The 21,794-nt window shown below is 40.9% G+C and overlaps 1 protein-coding gene across 2 annotated transcripts in view; it reads left to right on the plus strand.

The window, feature by feature from the left end:
* Positions 1-21,794, plus strand: part of AFF2 (ALF transcription elongation factor 2) — an 855,266-nt gene that overhangs the window by 752,949 nt on the left and 80,523 nt on the right. For both annotated transcript variants that reach the window (XM_085608002.1, XM_085608001.1), the window contains exons 10-11: positions 12,133-12,295; positions 14,812-15,831. In XM_085608002.1, the coding sequence (XP_085464128.1) occupies positions 12,133-12,295; positions 14,812-15,831 (1,183 nt within the window). The remainder of the gene's footprint in view (positions 1-12,132; positions 12,296-14,811; positions 15,832-21,794) is intronic.

Here is a 21,794-nt window from a genome sequence, read left to right on the forward strand (position 1 = left end):
TCTGTTGAAATAAGGTACGCCCCTTGACTTACTTTTTAATACAGAAGATTTGATGTGCTATATTTCAACCGAAATCGGACAACCTTAAGCAAAGTATAAAAGCAAACAGGTGTAGAAAGACTTATCTTTTGCTATCAGTTGTATATGATTCATTTTGAGCACTATGAGGAGTTGCTGCCAAATATAACACAACAATAAAGACTTGTTTGGGTTGAACATATTCTTGTACCATATCAGGAAACCAGGGTCGGCTTTCGAGCTGGTGGCGCCTTGTGCGACAATCATTTTTGGTGCCCCCGCACCCAATGACCGCCTCCTCAGATCCTTTTAGTACCACCCAGCAAAAGTGCATCTCATCTCTATAATCATAAGCTACTGCTAAACACAGCGCCCCTCAATCAGGTCGGCGCCCCCTCAACAGGTCAGCGCCCAGTGCGGCCGCACCAGTCGCACTGCCCTAAAGCCGGCCGTGCAGGAAACTTTCTGAAATTCATTATACAAATAACTTGTATTCATTATCTATATTGATGTACTGAACCTCTTTAGTCTATGACATTTTTATGCATCAGAACTACAGTAAAACATGAATAAAAGCATAAAAGGCATTGTTACACTAAAGTACGTTTTATAATTTGGTCAAATACCAAGAAGGTGGGAAGAGACTGAGTGTTTCGTAAGGACACAAGGAAAAATGGCAAGACTATAAATGGTCAACATAAAGAGAAAGGTCTTGCTTTCTGGCATTCTAAAACACTCTTTCCAGAAAAATATTCAATATATGATTGTAGTTAGATGATGGCAAAGAATATTTTTTGGGGGGTAGAAGAAATAAGCAAATTTAACATGAATGGTAATTCTATAGAGAAAGGAAGCAAGAACACATTTTATATTTGATTTTATTCCTACATCTGTATTAAAACATTTACCACATTTGACCTTTTGTTTCATAGTGTTTTAAATTAAATAGTATTTATATCATGCATGTTCATCTGCTTGCATCTTGGGGCTAGGTTCACAAGAGGAAAAATGTCATTAGCTGCAAGAGGTAAGGGAAGACAGGGTCTGACCACTTTCCTAAGTTCTAGGTGGTTTTATTTGCACAGCGCAAAAAAGAGTTGCACTGGTTGGTCTGCTAGATCGTTGCTCTGTTTGCACCAGCTCCAATTTCGTAATTTGAAAATGTTCGGAAAAAAACAAAATATTCAGTCTGGCCCATACAGTTTGTACTGATGCAAAAAAAAAACAACAAAAAAAAAAACGTTTTTGGCTCTGGTTTTGGCACTTGGTTTATAGAAAATAGAGCAAACAGATTTTTGTCGAGTCCATGTGACATACCTGTTTTTGCAATCGGTCTAAAAAGCGGAAAACAGTTTGATTAACAGTTGCAAATTATATATGACCCGAACCGTTTAATATGAATCACTTTATCTTTTAACATAATCCTTATCAAGGATTCACCTACATAAAGAAAACATGAAGCAAACTCACTAATGCACAGTACTGAACCGAATGTATGCGAAAGAGCAATTGTGTTTACCTTGTGTGTAGTCATGGGCTTTTTAAGGGAATGTAGTAAATGAATCCGATTTCCCTGAACGTTTGTTAGGCAGCAGCCCTTTCATAATTGTGCGTGGGTAGTTCTGTCTCTGCCTCCGTTTTGAAAGAGCTGGAAGAAAGACTGCGTGCTCTGCGGGTCACTCGGTGGGTGGAAGAGGGGCAGGGTAATGAGAGATATAGATGCATTTCACACATCCGCGCCGTCTGCTGTCAGCTACAAAGGGTTCCTCACACTCTCAGGCGTAGCAGGGGGTCCCCGTAAAGCATTACTTAGTATGACTTTCATGATGTCAAATGTCTAAATGTATCTTTGAGGTGTCAGTATGCTGCAACGCTGCACACACGCGGAAGGGGGAAATGACAGCCATCTCCTGCTAGCCAAAATGACCTTTTTTCCCTGATTTTATTTCGCTGTCAAACCAAGCATATAAAACATCATAATTAAGACCACTCAACACGCGTAAAACATCCTCTGAGGGACAGAATCTTCGAATGGTTTTATGTGTAGGTGTTCTGTATGCTGGTCCTTCTTCTGTGTCGGTTTGTTTTACCTGTCCTTATCTTGTAGACTGTTAATTATGCAATACAATAGCATAGGGAAATCACGTTAATCCTAATAACGTGTGTTAGTTAGCTTGAATGTAATACTGCTAGTTAGAATTTCGGTCGATCACTGTTTCACCATGAACCGTGCTGTTCCATGATTTCTTTCTTGTTGTCTGAGTTAGCATCATATTTTTATTATGTATGTGGGCAAATAAACTTGTCAGAAAAAAGAAGAAACCCGGGCAGTATAATTTAAAATAATGTTTATCAGCATTGCTGCAATTCTTCTGGAAGGCCCTTGCTTTGCCATATGAGCAGTCCCATGTAGGATTAGAGGCTAATGTATTTCAGCATCGGAACGCTGTGACCTTGTTTTGAATTCTTGGCAGCTGTCTCCTGACCTGTTCATTACTAATGCTAGCTGTCAATCACGTTAGCCCTGCTTTCGTGTAGATTATGGCTTGCAGGAGTTATGTCAGATATAAAAAAAAAAAAAAAAAAATATACATTTTACTGTCGTTCCACGAAAAGGTTTCAAAGATGTGCTTGAAACGAAAAATTATGGAAGCTGTGGTCACTTGGAGCACTGGCCAGGGATTATTTTCTGATTGTAACCCAGGCCTACTGCATTCTTCCACAGCCTGAATAAAAAATATAGTCACGTTGGTGTTTTGGAATCCTAGTTTAATCAAGGTAGCTCTCCTGACATTTCCTTGGATTGTGCCTTTCAGACTCCACACTCTGACAATCCATCATACATACATGTTGTGTCTGTCAGTGTTTTGACAACACATGTTAAAGGGACATGTCATTATAGCTTTTTATGTCATCTGATTAGATGCAGACACATGCTGCGAATCTGGGGAGAGCTTGAAAGGAAATTCAAATCTATTGTCATATATATTATTAAAAATTGTTAGCGACAGAACACATGGAATTCTACTGCTGTGTTTTTTCTCTAGATCTGTGCAAGGCACTCTTGTGTCATCTGTGCCTTGTCCACGCCAAGCAAAATACAAATAAAATACCAATACAGATAAGTTATTGATCGTTCTTGACAAGTACAGAAATCAAGCGATAATTAAGCAGAAACACTCAATTTTATGTCTGAAATGTTATGGTCACAGAAGTATAGTGTCTTGTTTATGCTATTTACAAAGTTTGGTGGGCTTAAGGGACATAACATTGGACCTATGCATGCAAAAAAAGAATTTATGAGGGTAAACTCTATGCATTTGATAGAATTTCATTGTATTTAGAATACAGAAAACCTGCATGTGCGCGCACACACACACCTGTAAATATGTCAGTATTTGCAATCAAGTATCAAGTAGTTTAGTATACAGTAAACCTGCATGTGCACACACATTCACACACACACGCACACACACACCTGTAAATATGACAGTATTTGAAATCAAGTAGTTTCTCACTCTGACTTTGCATTTAAAACTACTCCTATGCAAGTGCCTTTCTCGGGTGGAGCGGGTGCAGAATACCTTGTTGCAAAAACAAAAAAAGATGTAGCTCAGAGCAGTGCAGAAAAGATGGTGGGTGCAGATTTCAGTACATTCCTTTTGTCCAGAGGGATGTGCTTACATTTACACACGTGAATCTCCCGCAGTCCAAATGGCTACTCCGTATGGACACCAGACTGCCCTGGGGAAGTCACAATAAAATTAGAGCACAGAATGGCACCACTGAAATTGGGTTTCTGGTTGGCAGAGGTATGCACCCTTCAAAGCAGGAACCACAATCCTAGTCAGGGTAAGTCAGATACACACTAAAAGATAACCTCTGCTCACCCTCTGGTAGCACAGAGCAGTCAGGCTTATCTAAAGAGGCAATGTGTGAAGTATTTGTGCAACCACACACACAGTAACACAATGAAAACACCACAAAAAGACTCCACACTGGTTTAGAAAAAATAAACAATACTTTTATAAATAAATCAAGACCAAAATGACAAACATCCAATATATAGAAGTTGAGTTATGAATTCTTAAAGAATACAATACATTCAAGTGCTTAGAAGCAATAAGCATCATTGGGGGTTAGGTGGACATGCTGGACCGGGGCAAAGTCAGTAGTTCAGGCCAACTGTGTTAGAGTGAATACTAAATAAAATGGGCCCTGCTGAACAAATTACCTTATTCTGGTCACAACAGCAAGATGCGTGGCGCAGTCGAGCGAAGCGATCTCGTAGTGGTGATGCTTTGAATCAATAGAGGAAGAGCCAAGCCTAGATGCATTGGTTCCAAAGTGTGATGCACTGGATTTCTCTGCGCAGTCAAAGAATGCATCGATCCCTCCACACTGCTGCTGTGGCAATGCGTGGTTCCGAGACTTCGGGCTCACAAGGCAATGCATTGTTTCCAAGAGCGATGAACCAATTCTACTCCCGCAACCAGGTCGATGCGCCATTTTTACTACATGCAGACTGAAGATGCGTCGATTTCCATGATGCAAGTATCTGGGTCCACTTACAGTGAACCAGGCACAGAAGCCAGGGTAGAGACTTTGATATCCCTGAGTCTCAAGCAACAGGAGGCAAGCCTATACGCCCTTGGAGATCACTTTTTTACAAAAAAAGACTCCAGATCTCCTCAGCACAGTCAGAGAGCGGCAGGCAGCAGAACAGCACAAGAGGAAAACAGGTCTTTCAGGTCAGCAGTCCAGCAGAGTGTCAGTCCTTGCTGCAGGAATGCAGTTCTTCTGACAGAGTCTAGTAGTAGTTCCAGAAGTCTCTGATTTGGTGGGGTCAGAGACCCAGTACGTATACCCAAATATGCCTTTGAAATGGGCTGACTTAAAAGAACCTTCCTGTGTTTGTGGCTGTCTAGAGGGAATGTACAAAGTGAAGCTGCCACCCACCCCAGACATGTACTGGAGACAGGCTGAAAGCACACAGAGCAGTAAGAGCATCGTGATTGTAAATCCATCTTTACCAGTAAATAGGATTTATCATTACCATTCCAAAGATATAAAACACAACCCAGCTACTCCGTTCTAATCAGGAATCACAGCTTAAGAGTGTATTAAGTAATTCCCAATGTTAACCCACGAGAGAAGTAGGCTTCACAGAAGTGAAAATAAATATAACTGTTTATCACTACCAGGGACTTGCAAAACGTAAAAGTACATGTCCTACCTTTTACTCACACAGCACTCTGCCCTATGGGGTACCTATGGCCTTCCTTAGGGGCGACTTATGTGTAATAAAAGGGGAGTTTAAGGCATGGCAAGTAGTTTTAAATGATAGGTCGAAGTGGCAGTAGTCTGTACCCACAGGCCCTTCAATGTCAGGCCTGTGAGAGGTTTGCAAGGATACTTGTGTGGGTGGAACAATCAGTGCTGCAGGCCCTTTTACAGCATGTAGTTTACAGGCACTGGGTGTATGTAATGCCACTGTAAAAGGGACTTACAAGTGAAGGAAATATGCCAATTGGGTATACAGCAATGTTACCATGTTTAGGGGAGGGGCACATGCACTTTAGCACTGGTCAGTAGTGGTAAAGTGCCCAGAGTCCTATGGCCAACAAAAAGATGCAGCAGAAAGAGGAGATAAGCAGGAAAAATGTTTGAGGGAAGGCTACCCTAAGGATGACAGGTCTAACAGCCACTATGCATTGTTTACCCCACAGTCCTTCGCACATGAAATGCATGAGCAGTGGGATACAAATTTACAACTATACCTGTATCTTAGAGGAGACGTCATAACAGTAAGTGCTTACATGTGCGTGCTCTTAAAGGCCATACAAGTAAGTGCGCTTCCTTGGGTTAAGACTGCATGGAAGACTGTGCCTGCTACATTAGAAAGCCCTTTTTTATAAACTCAAGTGGCTCATTCGAACCAAAGCATAGCAGAATAGTAAGCACACTTCATAGTGAGACAAGTGAGAAATGCAAGCACAGCATCTATGCTTGCTGCATAGACTTCCTCCTGTCTACTGTTCCTGATAGCGAATCAGGACCTAATACCAAAAACTGTGGCCGTCCATTCACAACAATCATTTTGTCCATCGCAACTGCTCAGCCTCATTTCTGTGGTTTAGGTTCTTCGTATGGTTTGTTGGTATTGCAGCATAATTTTCATAATCACAAAATATTTACATTTTATCACTCAGATGATATGCATTAACTGCTACAACCTTACATTAATGCATACAATTGTGTAGCAAACAATAAACAAAATGGGCACGCGTGTGTTAAAAATAGATACTATCCCATTCACAACACAAGGGAAGATATTTCAGTGAAGTACCAATTGTGGACATTCTACATTTCATTGTAGTATGAAGCTTTAAGGTCTAACATAATATCAATGAAGTATTATGTGCATTCCTTTGAAAATTGATGTCTAAATTGCTTAATAGTGATCCTCAGTACTTCATGTCCTCGACTTCCCTGTCACAATCCTCAGATACTGAGTGAATACCACTTTCCAGATGGACAGTCATACATTTCCAGGGCTGGCTTGTAAAGGCTCAGAGGAGTAAGATCAGTATTTAAATCGAATAAATAAGTGACTGTGGGGGTTTCTTAGAGTTTGGACGACAGGATACTCTGCCACAAATATGGCACAAAATCCTCTCCACCAAACTGATGGTCCACAAGCTCTACTTATGGTCAGGTGGACTTTCAAGGTTCCTCCATCAGGGCCCCCTCTGGCTTTGTCGGTGGAAACCTTCCACAGATGACCAATCATACTTGAGGCTGTTGTGTAAGTTTATCTGACCAATGGCTCTATTTAGAGTGGACGGGCTGATGTGCTTTTTTCTGCTTGGGCCCACCAATGAAAGCCTTCTGATCTATCTTTAATTACTTTGGGCGTTTTAATTTTTGAAAAACATAAAAACATACTGAGCAGGTGCATAAAACATAGTGGCCACTCAGCAAACTTTTGGGACTTCAGAAGAGCTTTTATGCCAGCAGCTCCTTTAAATGCACAGAGATCACTGCCAGGCTAGATGGAATCTCTCAATTTGGTGGGTGTTAGTCCATCAGGCTGGCAGTAATATTAGCCTCTGCTTTCCTGGTGGATGGCGGGATGCCCCCCAAACTCTAAATGAGGGACTATGTCTGCTCATCTATTTATATAATTATTACCTTTAACATTATCACAAGTCCCAAAAGGTTCTTCAAGTCGTTACTCAATGGGTAGAGCAGACAACCATAATCCAAAATTCACTGCCGTAATTTGCATGTTTTTCACTTTTATTGTCATAAACATCCAAGGAAGGAATAAGTGCTGCACGTCCCAACTTTTCATTAAACGTAAACAATCCACCTCAAGTAACATAATTTTTAATTCACGTGTTATAAAAACACAATAACCAAGTGAACCATAAGGTTTTAGCGGTCAGCCTCACACTCTAAGCAAAACAGAGCCGTATGCCAGTAGACAACACAGGAGCTGGTCTACATTTTGCAATCAACTGACTGGGCGTGTGCAGGATCCCACGGCTCATCTGCTTCCCAAATGGGGCTGCAGTTATTGACCGTACAACACAGAGGGGCCCCCAGGTTAATACATCCATGTTGAGAACACAAAGATAGGCTCTGTTGGAGACACAACCCTCATGGCCCCAGACTTCCACTAGTGAACATTGTGACTGGCCACCATCCGAAAGTATGTTTCTACTCCAAATAGACAGAACATATATGTAACAGGGGCAGGTACACACCAGCAGCCTGCAGCATTGGCTGCACCTAGGACTAATTCATGCTACGTCCTTTTGTTTTCTAACACCACATTGCATATCCCTTCCCAGTGATGTTTTGAAGCATTGTCAGAGAGCATCAAGTTGCCAAGTAAATGTTTGCTTGACTGAGATACTGGAGGTGCTGCTTTGTCATTCTTACTATCCATATTTACCTACAAAGCTGATTGAAATGCGTGTGTTAAAGGTGTAATGTCAGGTCATTTGAAATCATGTTTTCAAATGTGAATAAACAACTTCTTTAACAATAATATATGAGTTTTATCTAGGCAAGCTTTGCTCTACGATGTCTTTAACTTTGTCTGACAAAGGTTAAATTAAGGGAAGCGGTCTCTTTTACCTTTGTCCATTGGGAAAGCTGCAATGAAGTTGCAGTATGAATACATTGAACACACAATTTACATTCATATAATTTGTATGGCTTTTTGAAGGAATGCATAACCCTTAATTGCATACCTTGGGACCAACCACATACAGATGGGATAATGTATATGTTGCAAGGATGTACAGCTTTATCTGCCTCGGTGTTGCAAATAAAGTATGGACTCAGCAGTGACAGTAGCATGAGGTTTGTTCAACTGAAATAAAACACATTATAACACAACCAAGTGAAAAAGGGATGGTGCATTAATCAGAACATGGTTTAGACGTCTGCTGTGAAAAGGGCACATAATGAGATGGCAAGGGGAGTGTGCAATAATAAACAGCTGGTATGTAAATATGACTTACATCACATGAGTATAATATTATCTAGGTCCTTGTCATATTTGAAGCAAACATTAATATTATGAAAACATAATACTCAGGGTACCGAAAGAAGAAACCCAAAATTATGTTTCAAAATATGTAAATGTTTAGATAATTGATTCCTTTTTACTTTCTTTACCTACATAATTTTTTACTTTGAGTACAGTTAGGCCACCTCTACCCAAGGCATGTTATTCTATGGTTAAGTGTGAATTGCTCTGCACAACCAGTTGAAGCCAGGTATAGCGATGAGTAACGGTGATCATACATAAATGTATTTGACTTTGTCACATTTTGAGCAGTATGCATGGTATCCCACACAAGGATAAGGGAGTTTTACGTCTTTCCCTTCAGTGCAGGGGTTTGGACCACCTTTTAATGGACTTGGATCCAAGTTGTAAAACTCCTGCTAATGCACATATAACTTGAATATAATTTGGTGGCTGTTGGGTACCTGTGGGTTCTGTCACCAAGATGTACAAATAACAAGAGACTATTATGTCACCTGTATTTCCAGGGTAGGAAGTCTGTGGAATGGCGTGTCTGCTCCCTGAAGGGCTAATATGCGTGAGAGTGTCTGCTGAATCGTTGGGTCAATGAGAGCTGTTGATGTCATTTCCCTTAAGGAGGTGACCTTGTATTTCAACCCCTCACCCGGTTGCGGTGAGCATGGTTTCCGTTTGATGTAGTTCACCCCTAGTCTGGTGCATCTCCCTTTCTCCTTGGTCAGTGAACTGCAGGTCCTTGCATTTAGGCATTAGGGGAGTTCATGCATGTACTGGTGTGTTAGACAGTCGCGGTCGGTAGTAACTGCAGGGCGGTGACGTGGGGAGGGGGAGGGGCAGGGTGGGGGGTAGTAAACTATGGATTTCGGAAGTTTACAGGTAAATTAACGTATAAATTAATAAAACGAATTTCGTTGCGTGCACTGCATCGCATTTGGGGATGCAGTGCGCGCAACGAAATTCGTTTTAATAATTTATATGTTAACTTACCTGTAAACCTCCGTAATCCATAGTTTACTACCCCCCACCCTGCCCCTCCCCCTCCCCACATCACCGCCCTGCAGTTACTCCTACTACCGACCGCGGCTGGTGTTAGAGTGTGGTGAATGTGCATGATTACTGTATATTCTGCTAGTTAATGTGTGAATGACAGGGATCACGGCCCTCACCATTGAGGGGAGTGCGTAGTCACTTCCAAATGCATATTTATGCCTTTTACTGTGTAGATCAGAGTACTCTGCATCCTTTTCTATTCAGTCAAGTACTGCTGATTCATGTGAAAGATAACTCAGCCTTGGTATTGTTGGTGTAAAGCGATAACATTTCAAGTGTATCTTATTACATTTCTCTTGCAATCTGATCCTGGATCACTCAGACATTTGTTGATATCCTCATTGATATCATTTCAATTATTACTTCTTTCTCAAATTAAATACTCATTTTCCTTAACACAATTACCAAGAATTGACAAAGTATTATTGCTTGCTGGCAAATGTTATCAAAACATGAATACTGATATTTTCGACAAATTGTGATCTGCAGGACACAAAGTCAAGAAAATTGCCCCTTTTGATTTAGGATTCCACAGTTTTTCTGAATTATGCCCACATTAAAATATAGCAGCCTCTCCTGGAACACTTCTCGGTGGATTATGGAGCACCCACTGGCCCATGTCACCTACGAGCACTGTAAATAAACAAAACACAAATGGCCCCATAGACGCTCATTGGGAAGACCTGCCCACTTCCGCCACCATAGATACAACTGTCAATAACAGGTGATGTGACAGCTGTGGGCAAACGGGTGGTAGTGAGAAAGGGGAGATTGGTTTACTGTTTCTTACTATTGTTCACCAAAAGATATTTGGAAACATAAAATGCTGTGCTGGTCCAACCCTCTGGAGCTAAATATCATCACAAAATGATAGTCAGAATATACATTGATTAACAGACTGACTTTCATACTTGGTGAACAAATGATTTAGGGATTTCTTCACAGATTTATTTTAAAAGTCAAAAATCTAATCCCGCGATTTACAGATATTTTGCTATGAGTTGCTCCTGTAGTACTCCTGATTTAGCACTGAATTCCAGGAGTAAACCAGGAATACATGATATACTCAATGAATTCAAGTGTAACCCATGAGTGCTACAAGAGTAAGTCACATCTACTTACAGCAAAATATTTGTGACTCAGGCCCTTCATGTTTCCTCCTCCGTTAGGAGTACAAATCTAACCTCTTTTGGATTCACAAAAATCCTACTGATTACGCGTGGATATCTCTGACTTCTGTAGATTTAATGAGTACTCCTGCTGTATCTTAACTACTGCTGGAGTGGTTTACTAAGAGAACGATTCATGTGATGAAGTATAATGGAATCATGGTTTTATACATGAATGTTACCTTGTTCATTCCAAAATGTGAAAACATGTTTTCCTAGGTATCCGACTCCATTACTTAGGCCGTCTCTGCGTACGCTACAGATGCTATTTTGACAGTAAGGGATGTCCAACATAGGTCCAGGAGAGAGGGATCCATGCCTCATTTTCATGATATTCGCATAGGATATACTTGCGTAAATTAATCTAAAGTAATTTTCAAAGTTAGGAGTTGCCCTGAATATCTGACTGGGTAATCTCCCCTGGACCCAAAATGGGAATCCCTGTGGTAGTTGTGAAAAAGGTTTAGCACTGTAGTTCTGATGCTTCGTGATAACTTTCTTTGAAAAATACAACATGAGGAAAGCATTCAGGAACACAGTGGAAGACCCAATGACCAAAGGCCTGCTGTTGTATGAAGTGCCTTGACTGTAATACCATTTGTTTTGTCATCCTCACTTTGAATTTCTCCGCTACCTAAAACATGCAAACAAACATGCACATCCGTACCTTCTCCCTCCACATTTCAGGAATAGGGGTGAGTGTGTAATTTGCTGTAGGGTAATTACATAAAAGTACAGCAAAATTATGCGAGATTCCGCAGAATTCCCCGAGGAACGTAACCAAGCATTTATCACTATTTAATCACTCCAAAATTGTTCATTGTGTCAAAAATGGTCCCGAGGATGCATTTTGTGCTAAGAAAACAGCGCTAAATACAACAGAACGCAAACAGCAGCAGCAGCTCATGCTCCCTAAACTTGTTGTTCCTGTACTGCTGTAGTAGGATTTTGTTTGTGGCAAATTACTCATAATTACACTAACAGGCACAATGCTATAATCCTTGGTAGTTTTGAGTCAAAAGAGAACTGCGAAATACGTGGTCATAATTAAAATTTCACCCAGGCCTATTTTTGAAGTGTACATGGTGAATATTCCATGCTGGGTGCTGCTGCAGGAACAGTATTTCCAAATAATGACATCATTAACATTAAATTGTAATGTCCACCTTGCTTTCCGAGATTCTTTCAATATACTTTGCTGTGACTCAGGAAACGCTACATTGTTGCTTGCGTTTGTCTGCTGCAAGGCGCTATACCGCAGGAAACGCTTGCTCCCAGTTCACGAAGGGCAGGAGAAAGTCCACTGAATATATTATCATTTTTTGTTCCCAGCGGCCTTCATTTGCAAGCGGCGCACAACGCAGGGTTAGTGCACTCCAGCGGCGGCTCGGAAAGCTCCAGTGAGTCGGAGAGCAGCTCGGAGTCCGAGACCGACAGCGAGAGCAGCTCGAGTGACAGCGAGTGCAACAAGGTGACGCGGGTCCCGACACCAGAGGTAAGGCGTGGCGTCACCCAGCGAGGCTGCTGATCCCACATGCACGTGCCAGGGGGCGCCGCAGAGGGCCAATGTGTACCTGCAACAGCACAGAACCCCCTCCAATGGCACTTTTTAACGTATTGAATAGCTTAAAGTTATCTATAAATACCGTGCAATAAATGTCATTCTGTGCATAATGTGGTGTGATATTTCATGGTTTATGAGCGAAAACTCCAGTCATAATTTACAGTAAAGAAATACTGAAAGCGCTCAAATCTTTCTAAATACACAGGACTAGATAGAAAAAAAAATAAACACATATTTTATCCCCAGAATCTCCTTATGACATCAGACAGTAGTAGCATTTGAAGCATTTGTTTAGGATGGTCACAGCCATGTTTTTTTCTTTTCACATTCTATTTGTAATCCATGTGATAACTGAGAATGTGATTTGATTGGCAAATGTAAGTAAAATCATTTTAGTATGATGTCTGTATGTGGAGGAAGGTGTGTGTTAAAATATAAATTCCCTTCCTGTAAAAATAAATGCGGTAAAAAAACAAAGATATTTAACCAGATCCTGAGGACATAAGCACAAGGACATCCTTGCAGTGAAACAACATACCATTAACAAGTTCTCCTGCGTGTGGGGTCAGAGACCATAGGGTATTCTGTGATGCCGCAAACTGTGATTTCTCCTAGAAACAATGCTGCATTTTTGGACTTGAGGAAACATTGTGGATTGTCTCACAGATTCAATTCTAGGACCAGGTAACAGAAGGAAGAACTAAGGCTGACCTCGCAAGCTTAGCTATTATTACAGATGTAACCCCTCTCGCTCTAAATATGATTACATATATTTGCTTATACTGTGGAGCCTGAAAAAACAAAGCATGCCATTAACCATACATGCAGTTGTGCAGTGTATAATATTTTATTTATAACCATTGTTGATGGAGAGGAGGGGCATCGTGACTCACTCAAAGCTCTGACTCGTGTGAGCCATGGCACAATCTCACTTTCAACAATGATAATAATTAGCATTGTGCACCCACCACATCCACATGTATAATACAAATATTCATTGCTATCTATGTATTTTGGTCCAATCATGCCAATGAGGATGGACTGGTTTCAAGATCGACCATGTCAACAAAGCCCTAAATTGGCTTCATTGCAACTCCATGCACTTCTTACCTATTATGTAGAATGTTATACAGTAACTATTATGTATTTTCCCTGTTACTTGTTTATGTTGATCAGTTTTCACCAACTACGTGCTTTTTGTGAAAATGTTTTTAGAAATAATTACTTACATACTAGACTATAATATTTGCTTAATTGCAGTAAAATATAAAAGAAGGTTTAAAGTGTCTTAAAGGCATCTTTTAGTTAAGAACTGAAATTCCCTATTTGTACCTAGAGAATGTGCGTAGTTTGAGCTGGTGGTTGCCGGTGGGGAGCCGCTGGCACTCCTTTTTGGGAACTGCCACTTATCTTTACTATCAGGCATTTCCTGAGAGCAACAGAGGGAAAAACACACCAAGAGGAAAGAAGAAGGAAGAGAAAGACTGAAACACTGTCACAAACGGAGAATGCAGGAACTTAAAAGAGTGAGCTAAAGGGACAGGGAGTTTCTGGCTGTGAATTAAAGAGGCCTGGGGCGGACTCAAGACTATGCAGAATTGGTATTCAGCACTTTGACATTTAATAGTGCCACCCGCGGGACTCTGAGCAGCATTTTGGGCACCAGCAGTCTATATTGTACAAACTGAGCACTGGCTAAGAAGTGCATTCTGTCTGTACATGTGAGACTTTTGACACTAATGTCTTGAAGATTCAGTAACCAGTTATCTCTGAATGTAATCAAAATGTTCAAATTGTATTTACGCGCTACCAGGATGAAGCGTACTCTGAGATAGCTCCCCTCAATGGAATACTTTACGAAAAACTTGATCTAAAATGGTGTGCGGGACATACATACATACAAATTGTATTTACGTTACATGAGAAGGGATGCTAATTAAACAAGGGCAATTGTGAATCTTAGTAGCCTGTATTGGAAAGATCTAAATCTAAATGCACTGATATGCCTAAAGACTAAAAAGCTAGAAGGAAATTAATCAGACTGAAACGGTGTCTTCCATTTGTTGAAATCAACATTTCTCATCAATTAAGTCATATTCCATATTTAAGGAAAATAATATACAGGTATGACTATATACCTGCAACAATGGTTTTTGAGCCACAAATGCTCTTTAAACATGCTACTAAAATATTTACATATAGCAATAGTCTTCAGTTAAAACGAACTGTTTGTTTGTAGACATCTCCTATAATAAGATCTAGTTGGCCTTTCAGAATAGCACAGCAAAAAAGAATGTAAGCCATATCCAATGAAATTCATCATGTGTATATTTACCTCATGCATAATAATTGAAGATACCCTGAAAACTTGACTGGGTAGATGAGTCCACCCTATTATAAACATTTTCACAACGTCAACTGTTGTAACACTTTTATCTAATCCACAGCCCGAACCTCCATCAACCAACAAGTGGCAACTCGACAAATGGCTGAATAAAGTAAACCCCCAAAATAAGACAATTATTAGCAGCCAAAATGAGTCTCATGATGACTGCACTTCTCAGCCTCAGAACCACCAAATGTCTGAAGAACAAAACATGGAAAAGTCCATTGTTACTGTGCTACAGACGGAGTCCAAAGAAACATTGCTGCTTAGCCCCATCAGAGACAAAGCAAAGCTACGGATTGCCCACAAAACAGCAGAGGCAAAAAGCACAAAGCAAAAGTCACCAGCCCCAAACGAATCAGCGCCACAAAGGACTGCTAGCAAAAAGCAACCCAAAAAAGTTGAAAGGACTACCAGTACAGAAGACTTTCACTGGTCTAAGCCAAATACCGTAAGCTGTACTTCCAAAGATAAAGATACGCGAGATACACAAGATACACGAGAATCCCAAGAGCAAGTTAAATCAAGGACCAAGGCATCCATTGGAAAAACAGCACCAAGGAAAGAACCACGTACCAGCACTGAGTCTGTCACAGAGAAAAAAAAGCTCAAACCTCCCTGTAAAATTGTGCCAACACATAGAGACCTTTTTGAAACAGATTCATCTCTTTCAGACACGAATGCAGACCAAGATGAGGTCTTACAGGTTACATTATTCCCTCCCAATACAACTACAGATGCAAGCAAACAGAAAGATGCCAGCATCATCACCACTGTAAGTAATATGGACTGCGGCAGTGGTACACCAACGAATCAAGACATCAATGACATAGAGGAGCCACCATTCTCACCCATTACAATTGTACAAAATGAACTTTTGTCTCCAATACGGGAATACGAAGACATTAAATCCTTATGGGTGAAAATAGAACTAAGTTTGCTCTCCAGAATTCCTGGTTGTGATACATTGGAATCCATTTCTATAAAGACTGAAACAAAAGAGACAAATGCCAAGCACAGATTAAAGACCTCCACACCAGCACCTGACAAATCCTTCTTCAAATCAAAAAGAAAGTACAAGGTAAGTGATATATAAGTTTTGTTGATTTTCTGCATGAATATGATATTGTGTGACGCTAAATTAATCTGTATTTGCTTAGACACCAACATGAAATGTATGTTGCACAAATACATGAACAAATTCTTCAGGATGAATCAGTGTACTTTTCTCTGTTGGTTGCTTTTTGGAAAGGTCCTACAGCTAATACAACACAGGGGGCCTCATTACGATTTTGTTTGGAAAGCCTCCGACTGACAGTTAGATTCCCCTAGATTGAGTCAGAACCCATCTGCCCAAGTCGGTCGGAATCTAATTTGCCCAACCGATTACGATTCTCGCGGTCGGAAGGGGAACTGTTTGGTTATTCAGAATCAGTCCTGACTAGCAATCAGAGAATCCGAGACGGTCAGAGGCAATCCCTACAGCTCTACGGACGGCATTTCCGAGCAAACGATTACAATGTTGGATTCTGACACCCTTTCCGACTCGGTCTGTCCAACACAAAAAGGCTGTTGGAAACTGAGTTTGGGGGCCCCTAGCAGACCCCCCTTGATCATGAGTCCTCTGGTTTAGGGTCGAGGGGGTACCCAAGGGACCCCCCTGTAAAACCATGCACAGAGTGGCAGGCATCATCGGGTGCCTGCCACAGGATGTAAGGTTTTATGCAAACACCCATTTTCCCCATAGGAGTCTGTCTTGTTGGTCAGAACACAGGCCCCCATAGATGTCAATGGGAGTCCTTCCGAACAGTGTTTGGAAGCATCGTAATCAGTCGGGAGGAACCACTGACTGCGAGTCGGTTGGATGCTGAATCCGCGATGGTGTTGGGCAGAACGTTTCCACCCGACATCGTAATGAGGCCCATAGTTGTGAAATTAGTGATTAATGGAGATCGCTTTCATGTTAGTGAAAAATTACAATCCATTGATGTTTTTCTCAAAATAACAATTGGTTTTTAACAAAGGGCAATCTTTCAAAAGACTCTTGATTAAGGGCACACTTGTATATGCTAAGTAAGAAGAAGAAAGCTTGGTGTTTTGCCATTTGTAAGTGCTTGTTTAGAAATAAATTTTGACTGTAGTGTTTATTGTACTAGTCTCACAAGGATGAATATGATGTTTGTAAATATATAAATAAAGACCATTGAGACATTTTGCTAAGAAATTATACCGATTTTATAATGGGGCTTATCACTTTGCAGCTAACTTGTACATTTCTGATCTGGCTTGTATTAAATGTAGTGTAAATGAAGACATTTTCACACACTGCCTAGGCTTGATCTATGTTTAACAGCTATATTATTAGAAAAGTAAGTAATATTTTTGGAAACAGTTATCTCATTTATTCAATGCATTTCTTGGTGGGAAAAGCATGTGCCAAAGTGTTATTTTACCTTGAATATAAAACATATTATCATTATGTATTTTGAAAGTCCACACTTTGCTTCAAAGTTTGGATGTCCAATGAAGGATTCACTGGAAATATTGTGTTGGTAACATCACAAAGTCAAACACATAAATTGATCCCAAAATATATTTCACAACATATCAGCAATATGCACTTAAAAAGCTAAATATGGCTATAAGCTTTGCATAGTTTTCTCAAAATTGAAAAGAGATCCAAAACTCACTTGAGCAGAGCAGCTCAATTCCACACATGGGTGGTCACTAAGAGGTGTGAGAGTTGTGGTCAAGGAAAGCAGTGTAAATGAAGCATGCAATTGTATACTTTGAGAAATGTTTGTAATGCATATCCAGCTTCATTTCTAGTCCTCAAATTACGCCAGAAGGTTTTAGGTGCAGGTGATGCAGTCAATGTGGAAAACGTTTCCAATATTGTTAGGCCTGTGAGCCTTAGGGTGATCTTCCTCCAAACTGTTTGCCTACTCACCTCCAATTTCTTTGCTGAAATACATTTGTATCGGCCTTAGGACTGTGCACTTTACCACTGCTAACCAGAGCTAAAGTGTGCTCTCTCTCCTAAACATGGTGTGATTGGCATATACCTAATTGGCACATTTAATTTCCTCTTAAGACCCTTATAGAGCGGTATACCATATACCCAGGCCCTGTAGACAAAATGCTACCACTGGGCCTGCAGCACTTATTGTGCCACCCACTTAAGTAGCCCCCTAAAACATGCCCCAGGCCAGCCCTTGCAGCCTGACTGCGGTGTTAAACTGGCATGTCGACTTGGAAGTAAACGCCTTCATCAAGCCTTAAACTTCCCTTTTATTGCATATAAGTCACCCCTAAGGTAGGCACTAGGTAGCGCATAGAGCAGGGTGTTGTGTAATTAAAAGTTTGGCCATGTACATATAAGTTTTTAATGTCCAGGTAGTGAAAAACTCCTAAATTCCTTTTTCACTACTGGGAGGCGTACCCATCACAATGGATAACATTGGGGATTCCTTACTACATTCAATAAGCTATAATTCCCAGTTTGGAGCAGCTAGATGTATCATGTTTAGTACCTATGAAATTGTAATGATAACCCCTCTTTTATGGTAAAGTCAGATTTTTCCTTACTATTTTGAAAATGCCACTTTTAGGAAGTTGAAGAACACATGTTGAGAATGCACTCCTTTCCTTAGTGTTGAAACTGTAACTTGAAAAACTCTTTAGTGTGTGCGATCAGTGGCTGTGCATCGCCCGCAAGTCACAGCCAATATAATAGTATTCCTTTTTGAAGGGCACTTCTCTCTCGCTCCTAACTGTCGCACTACAATGTGGGAGATACTCCCTTTGAAATATCTAACTGATCCAAGTACTCCTTTGTAAACCCATGATACCAATGTATTTATCCAATTCATCATTTCATGAATATTCTTTACTCATATCATCACTACGGAGACAGTAAGATTGCACCTGAATGCTTTATTCAACTCTTCTTACAACAGCTACATGCCCATCCAGGCTTTTAACAATGGCGCGAAAAGGTCAATCTTATTGTAAAGTAAGACACAATGTAATTTTACCCAATGCATTTCAAGACCAAATGACTCTTTGTCAGGGTTTTCTAGAACAAATAAAAGAAACGGCTCAGCTGACCATCCAATGAAAACCCGATATGCAACAAACCAAACATGAAACTGTATTCTGATTCCCAATGTAAACATACCCCCTTTGACCCACCTTAATTCCCCCACCCCACTCACAAAACCATTCTTGTGTTATAGCTAAATACTCCAACTCAAACCCCTCCCTGCCCAACCCCTCTCACTCAACAATCCATTCGTTCAAAAACATGCTCCTTTTGCAAAGAAAATCATGATAACCAATCTCCTGCTCACCGATACACCCATTTATATTCCTCCCTCATATACTAAAACTCTCCCCTTCCCCACCTTTCCCCGTGTCCCATACTTTTTCCCAAGTAGACCGAATACCTCGTGACCACCACAGCCAGCAGCCTGACCTCCTCATACTGTTCACAATTCTCCTGAAACATTTTCTCATTCTCCTCTTCGACCCGTAGTGTCAGCTGTGTGCACCCACGTGATTTAAAGTGAACGTGCTATCATCTAATTGACTCCCCGCCCATAACCTTTGACTCAGTTCCAAATTATCAGAACCAAAAAAACTCCAACTCCCACAATGCATTCTCCCAAAGTAATCAAAAACCCACTCTCTCATTCCCCTGTCATTTAAACTCACAAGTGTCCAAATGCAAAATGTCAGAAAAAATGTATCCTAATAATACATGCAAGAACACATAAATCAATACAATTGAAAAGTCAACTGGTGTAGAATTATACTTGCTAAACCACTTGCTTCTAGAAACCCCTGACGAAGAGCCATTTGGGCTTGAAATGCATTGGGTAAAATTACATCGTGTCTACTTTACAATAAGATTGACCTTTTTGCACCGTTGTTAAAAGCCTGGATGGGCATGCAGCTGGTGTTAGAAGAGATGAATAAAGCATTCAGGTGCAATCTTACTGTCTCCGTAGTGATGATATGAGTAAAGAATATTCATGAAATGATGAATTGGATAAATACATTGGTATCATGGGTTTACAAAGGAGTACTTGGATCAGCTAGATATTTCAAAGGGAGTATCTCCCACATCGCAGTGCGACAGTTAGGAGCACGAGAGAAGTGCCCTTTAAAAAGGAATACTTTTAGGAAGTTGCCATTTCCCCGACTTAACCATTTTGTGCCTGCAGCCTGTTTTGGGTTGACATGACTGCATGTAGCCGACTGTTAGACTTTGTGAATGCCTCCCAGACAGCCACATAATTGAATGATTACGTGTGCCTCTATGGGCCATCTGCCGGCAGGATGGGGGTACAGAGCTGAGCACAGCCCAATATACACCAAAAAGTTTGTGATCTCCCCTCAGACAAAGGGCCTAACGACCCTGCATTATCACTGCAACCAGCTTGGAACCAGGACAGAGGAGTCAAGAACTTCCATGCACTTCAAAGAACCTTTCTAGAAGCTTCTGCCACCTTCCCCAAGAAGGGCACCAGTGTATAAAAATAGAACCTTCACACCCACTGTTAAGTTCATTACTGGACCTGCAGAAGGACTCTCAATGGACTGCCTGCTAGTGTGACCTGCTGTGCTCTCTGCCTGACTGATACTGTACCTGGAAGGATGCTTTGCTGCCTGGAGCCTGCCTTGAACCTTCAGAAGCCATTTCAGCTGTTGAGCCCTGCATGTTCACCTAAACCCAGGATTGGCAGAAATTACTCTAATGGCTTGTTTGCTGGCCTCCTCCTCAGAGTCACAGGGACATAAAAGGCTCCCACCATCTTGAATCCGCATGTGAATCCAGCCTGAGTGAGTCCTGAACCCCCAAAGAGGTGCCCACCAGTCTGTACCCTTGGTTGTGGTCCTAAAGGTTGCCAGATGGCCAAAAAGAAAGATTTGGCCCAAAACTGCTCTGAGAACCCGGAGGAGACTTGGACTAACCTGTTTGCCTATCCACCCAAGGTGTTTCGCCGGTCTGATTAACTTTACAGCTTCTACTGCTATGTTTTTTTTCCACAGCAGCAAATCCTTTTCAGTTGCCTATTTCCAAAGGGATATCTGACCTTGTGGAACTGACTTCAGCTACAGCCCTCTGCCTCACTCTAAAGGAGATTTTCATCTTTCATTTCCACAGCTAAGTCCAAAAGTAGAAATCTTCACTGTGGCTTAGAAACAAGGCCATTCTGCAACAAATCTCCCTCCTTGGAAACTTCCTACAATCGTAAGCCACTGAACTTTACATTCTCTGAACAGAAGCGATGACCAGGCCCAATCCACTCCTTGCATTGAAACTGCACTCCATTGCAGTGGGTCTTAACCTTCCACTTTGACCCAGTTTCGCACGACTAGATGTTAAAAATTCATAATTCAGGCTCTACTGATTGGATTTTTGTTGCTTTAGTGTCAAATAATTTATTAAACTTTCATCTATTTTTCCAAATTTGTTTGGGATTTTTGTCATGTTGTCTTTTCAATTTATTACTGCTTGTGTACTGTATACATTCTTTACACATTGCCTCTAAGTTAAGCCTGACTGCTTTTTGTGTGGAGCTACCCATGGTTAGGCAATGGCTAATTTAGTGACTTTTTGTGGCTCACCTTTCTAGGGATTGTGGCTGTTGCTTGACCAGGGCTCCACCCCAGTCACCCAACAACCCAATTTCTCATAGTTCTTATCATAAATATGTTGTATAGCCACTGGATCTTGTATAGTAACTAATCCTATACATGTATTAGTTCTTGGGGGACTGGCAAGGTAACTCAACCAAGTACCAATTACCTTAAGTTACTCTTTTACGAGGTAGAACTGTTTGTCTTACATTTGTGGCCAGATAAGGAAACACATTCTGAATTCAAATGGAACTCAGTATAAAAACATGCTTACAGGTTTGTGCTCCTGTGACTGCCTATTTACTTTGAAGGTGTTACCACGTTTCATCTACATCCCTCAGACGTCTTGGTGGATGATGAGGGAAAGGTAGAAAAGGGAAAATGATTAGAAAAGTA

This window comes from Triturus cristatus, chromosome 5_2 (genome assembly GCF_964204655.1).
Source record: "Triturus cristatus chromosome 5_2, aTriCri1.1, whole genome shotgun sequence".
In the NCBI taxonomy this organism is placed as follows: domain Eukaryota; kingdom Metazoa; phylum Chordata; class Amphibia; order Caudata; family Salamandridae; genus Triturus; species Triturus cristatus.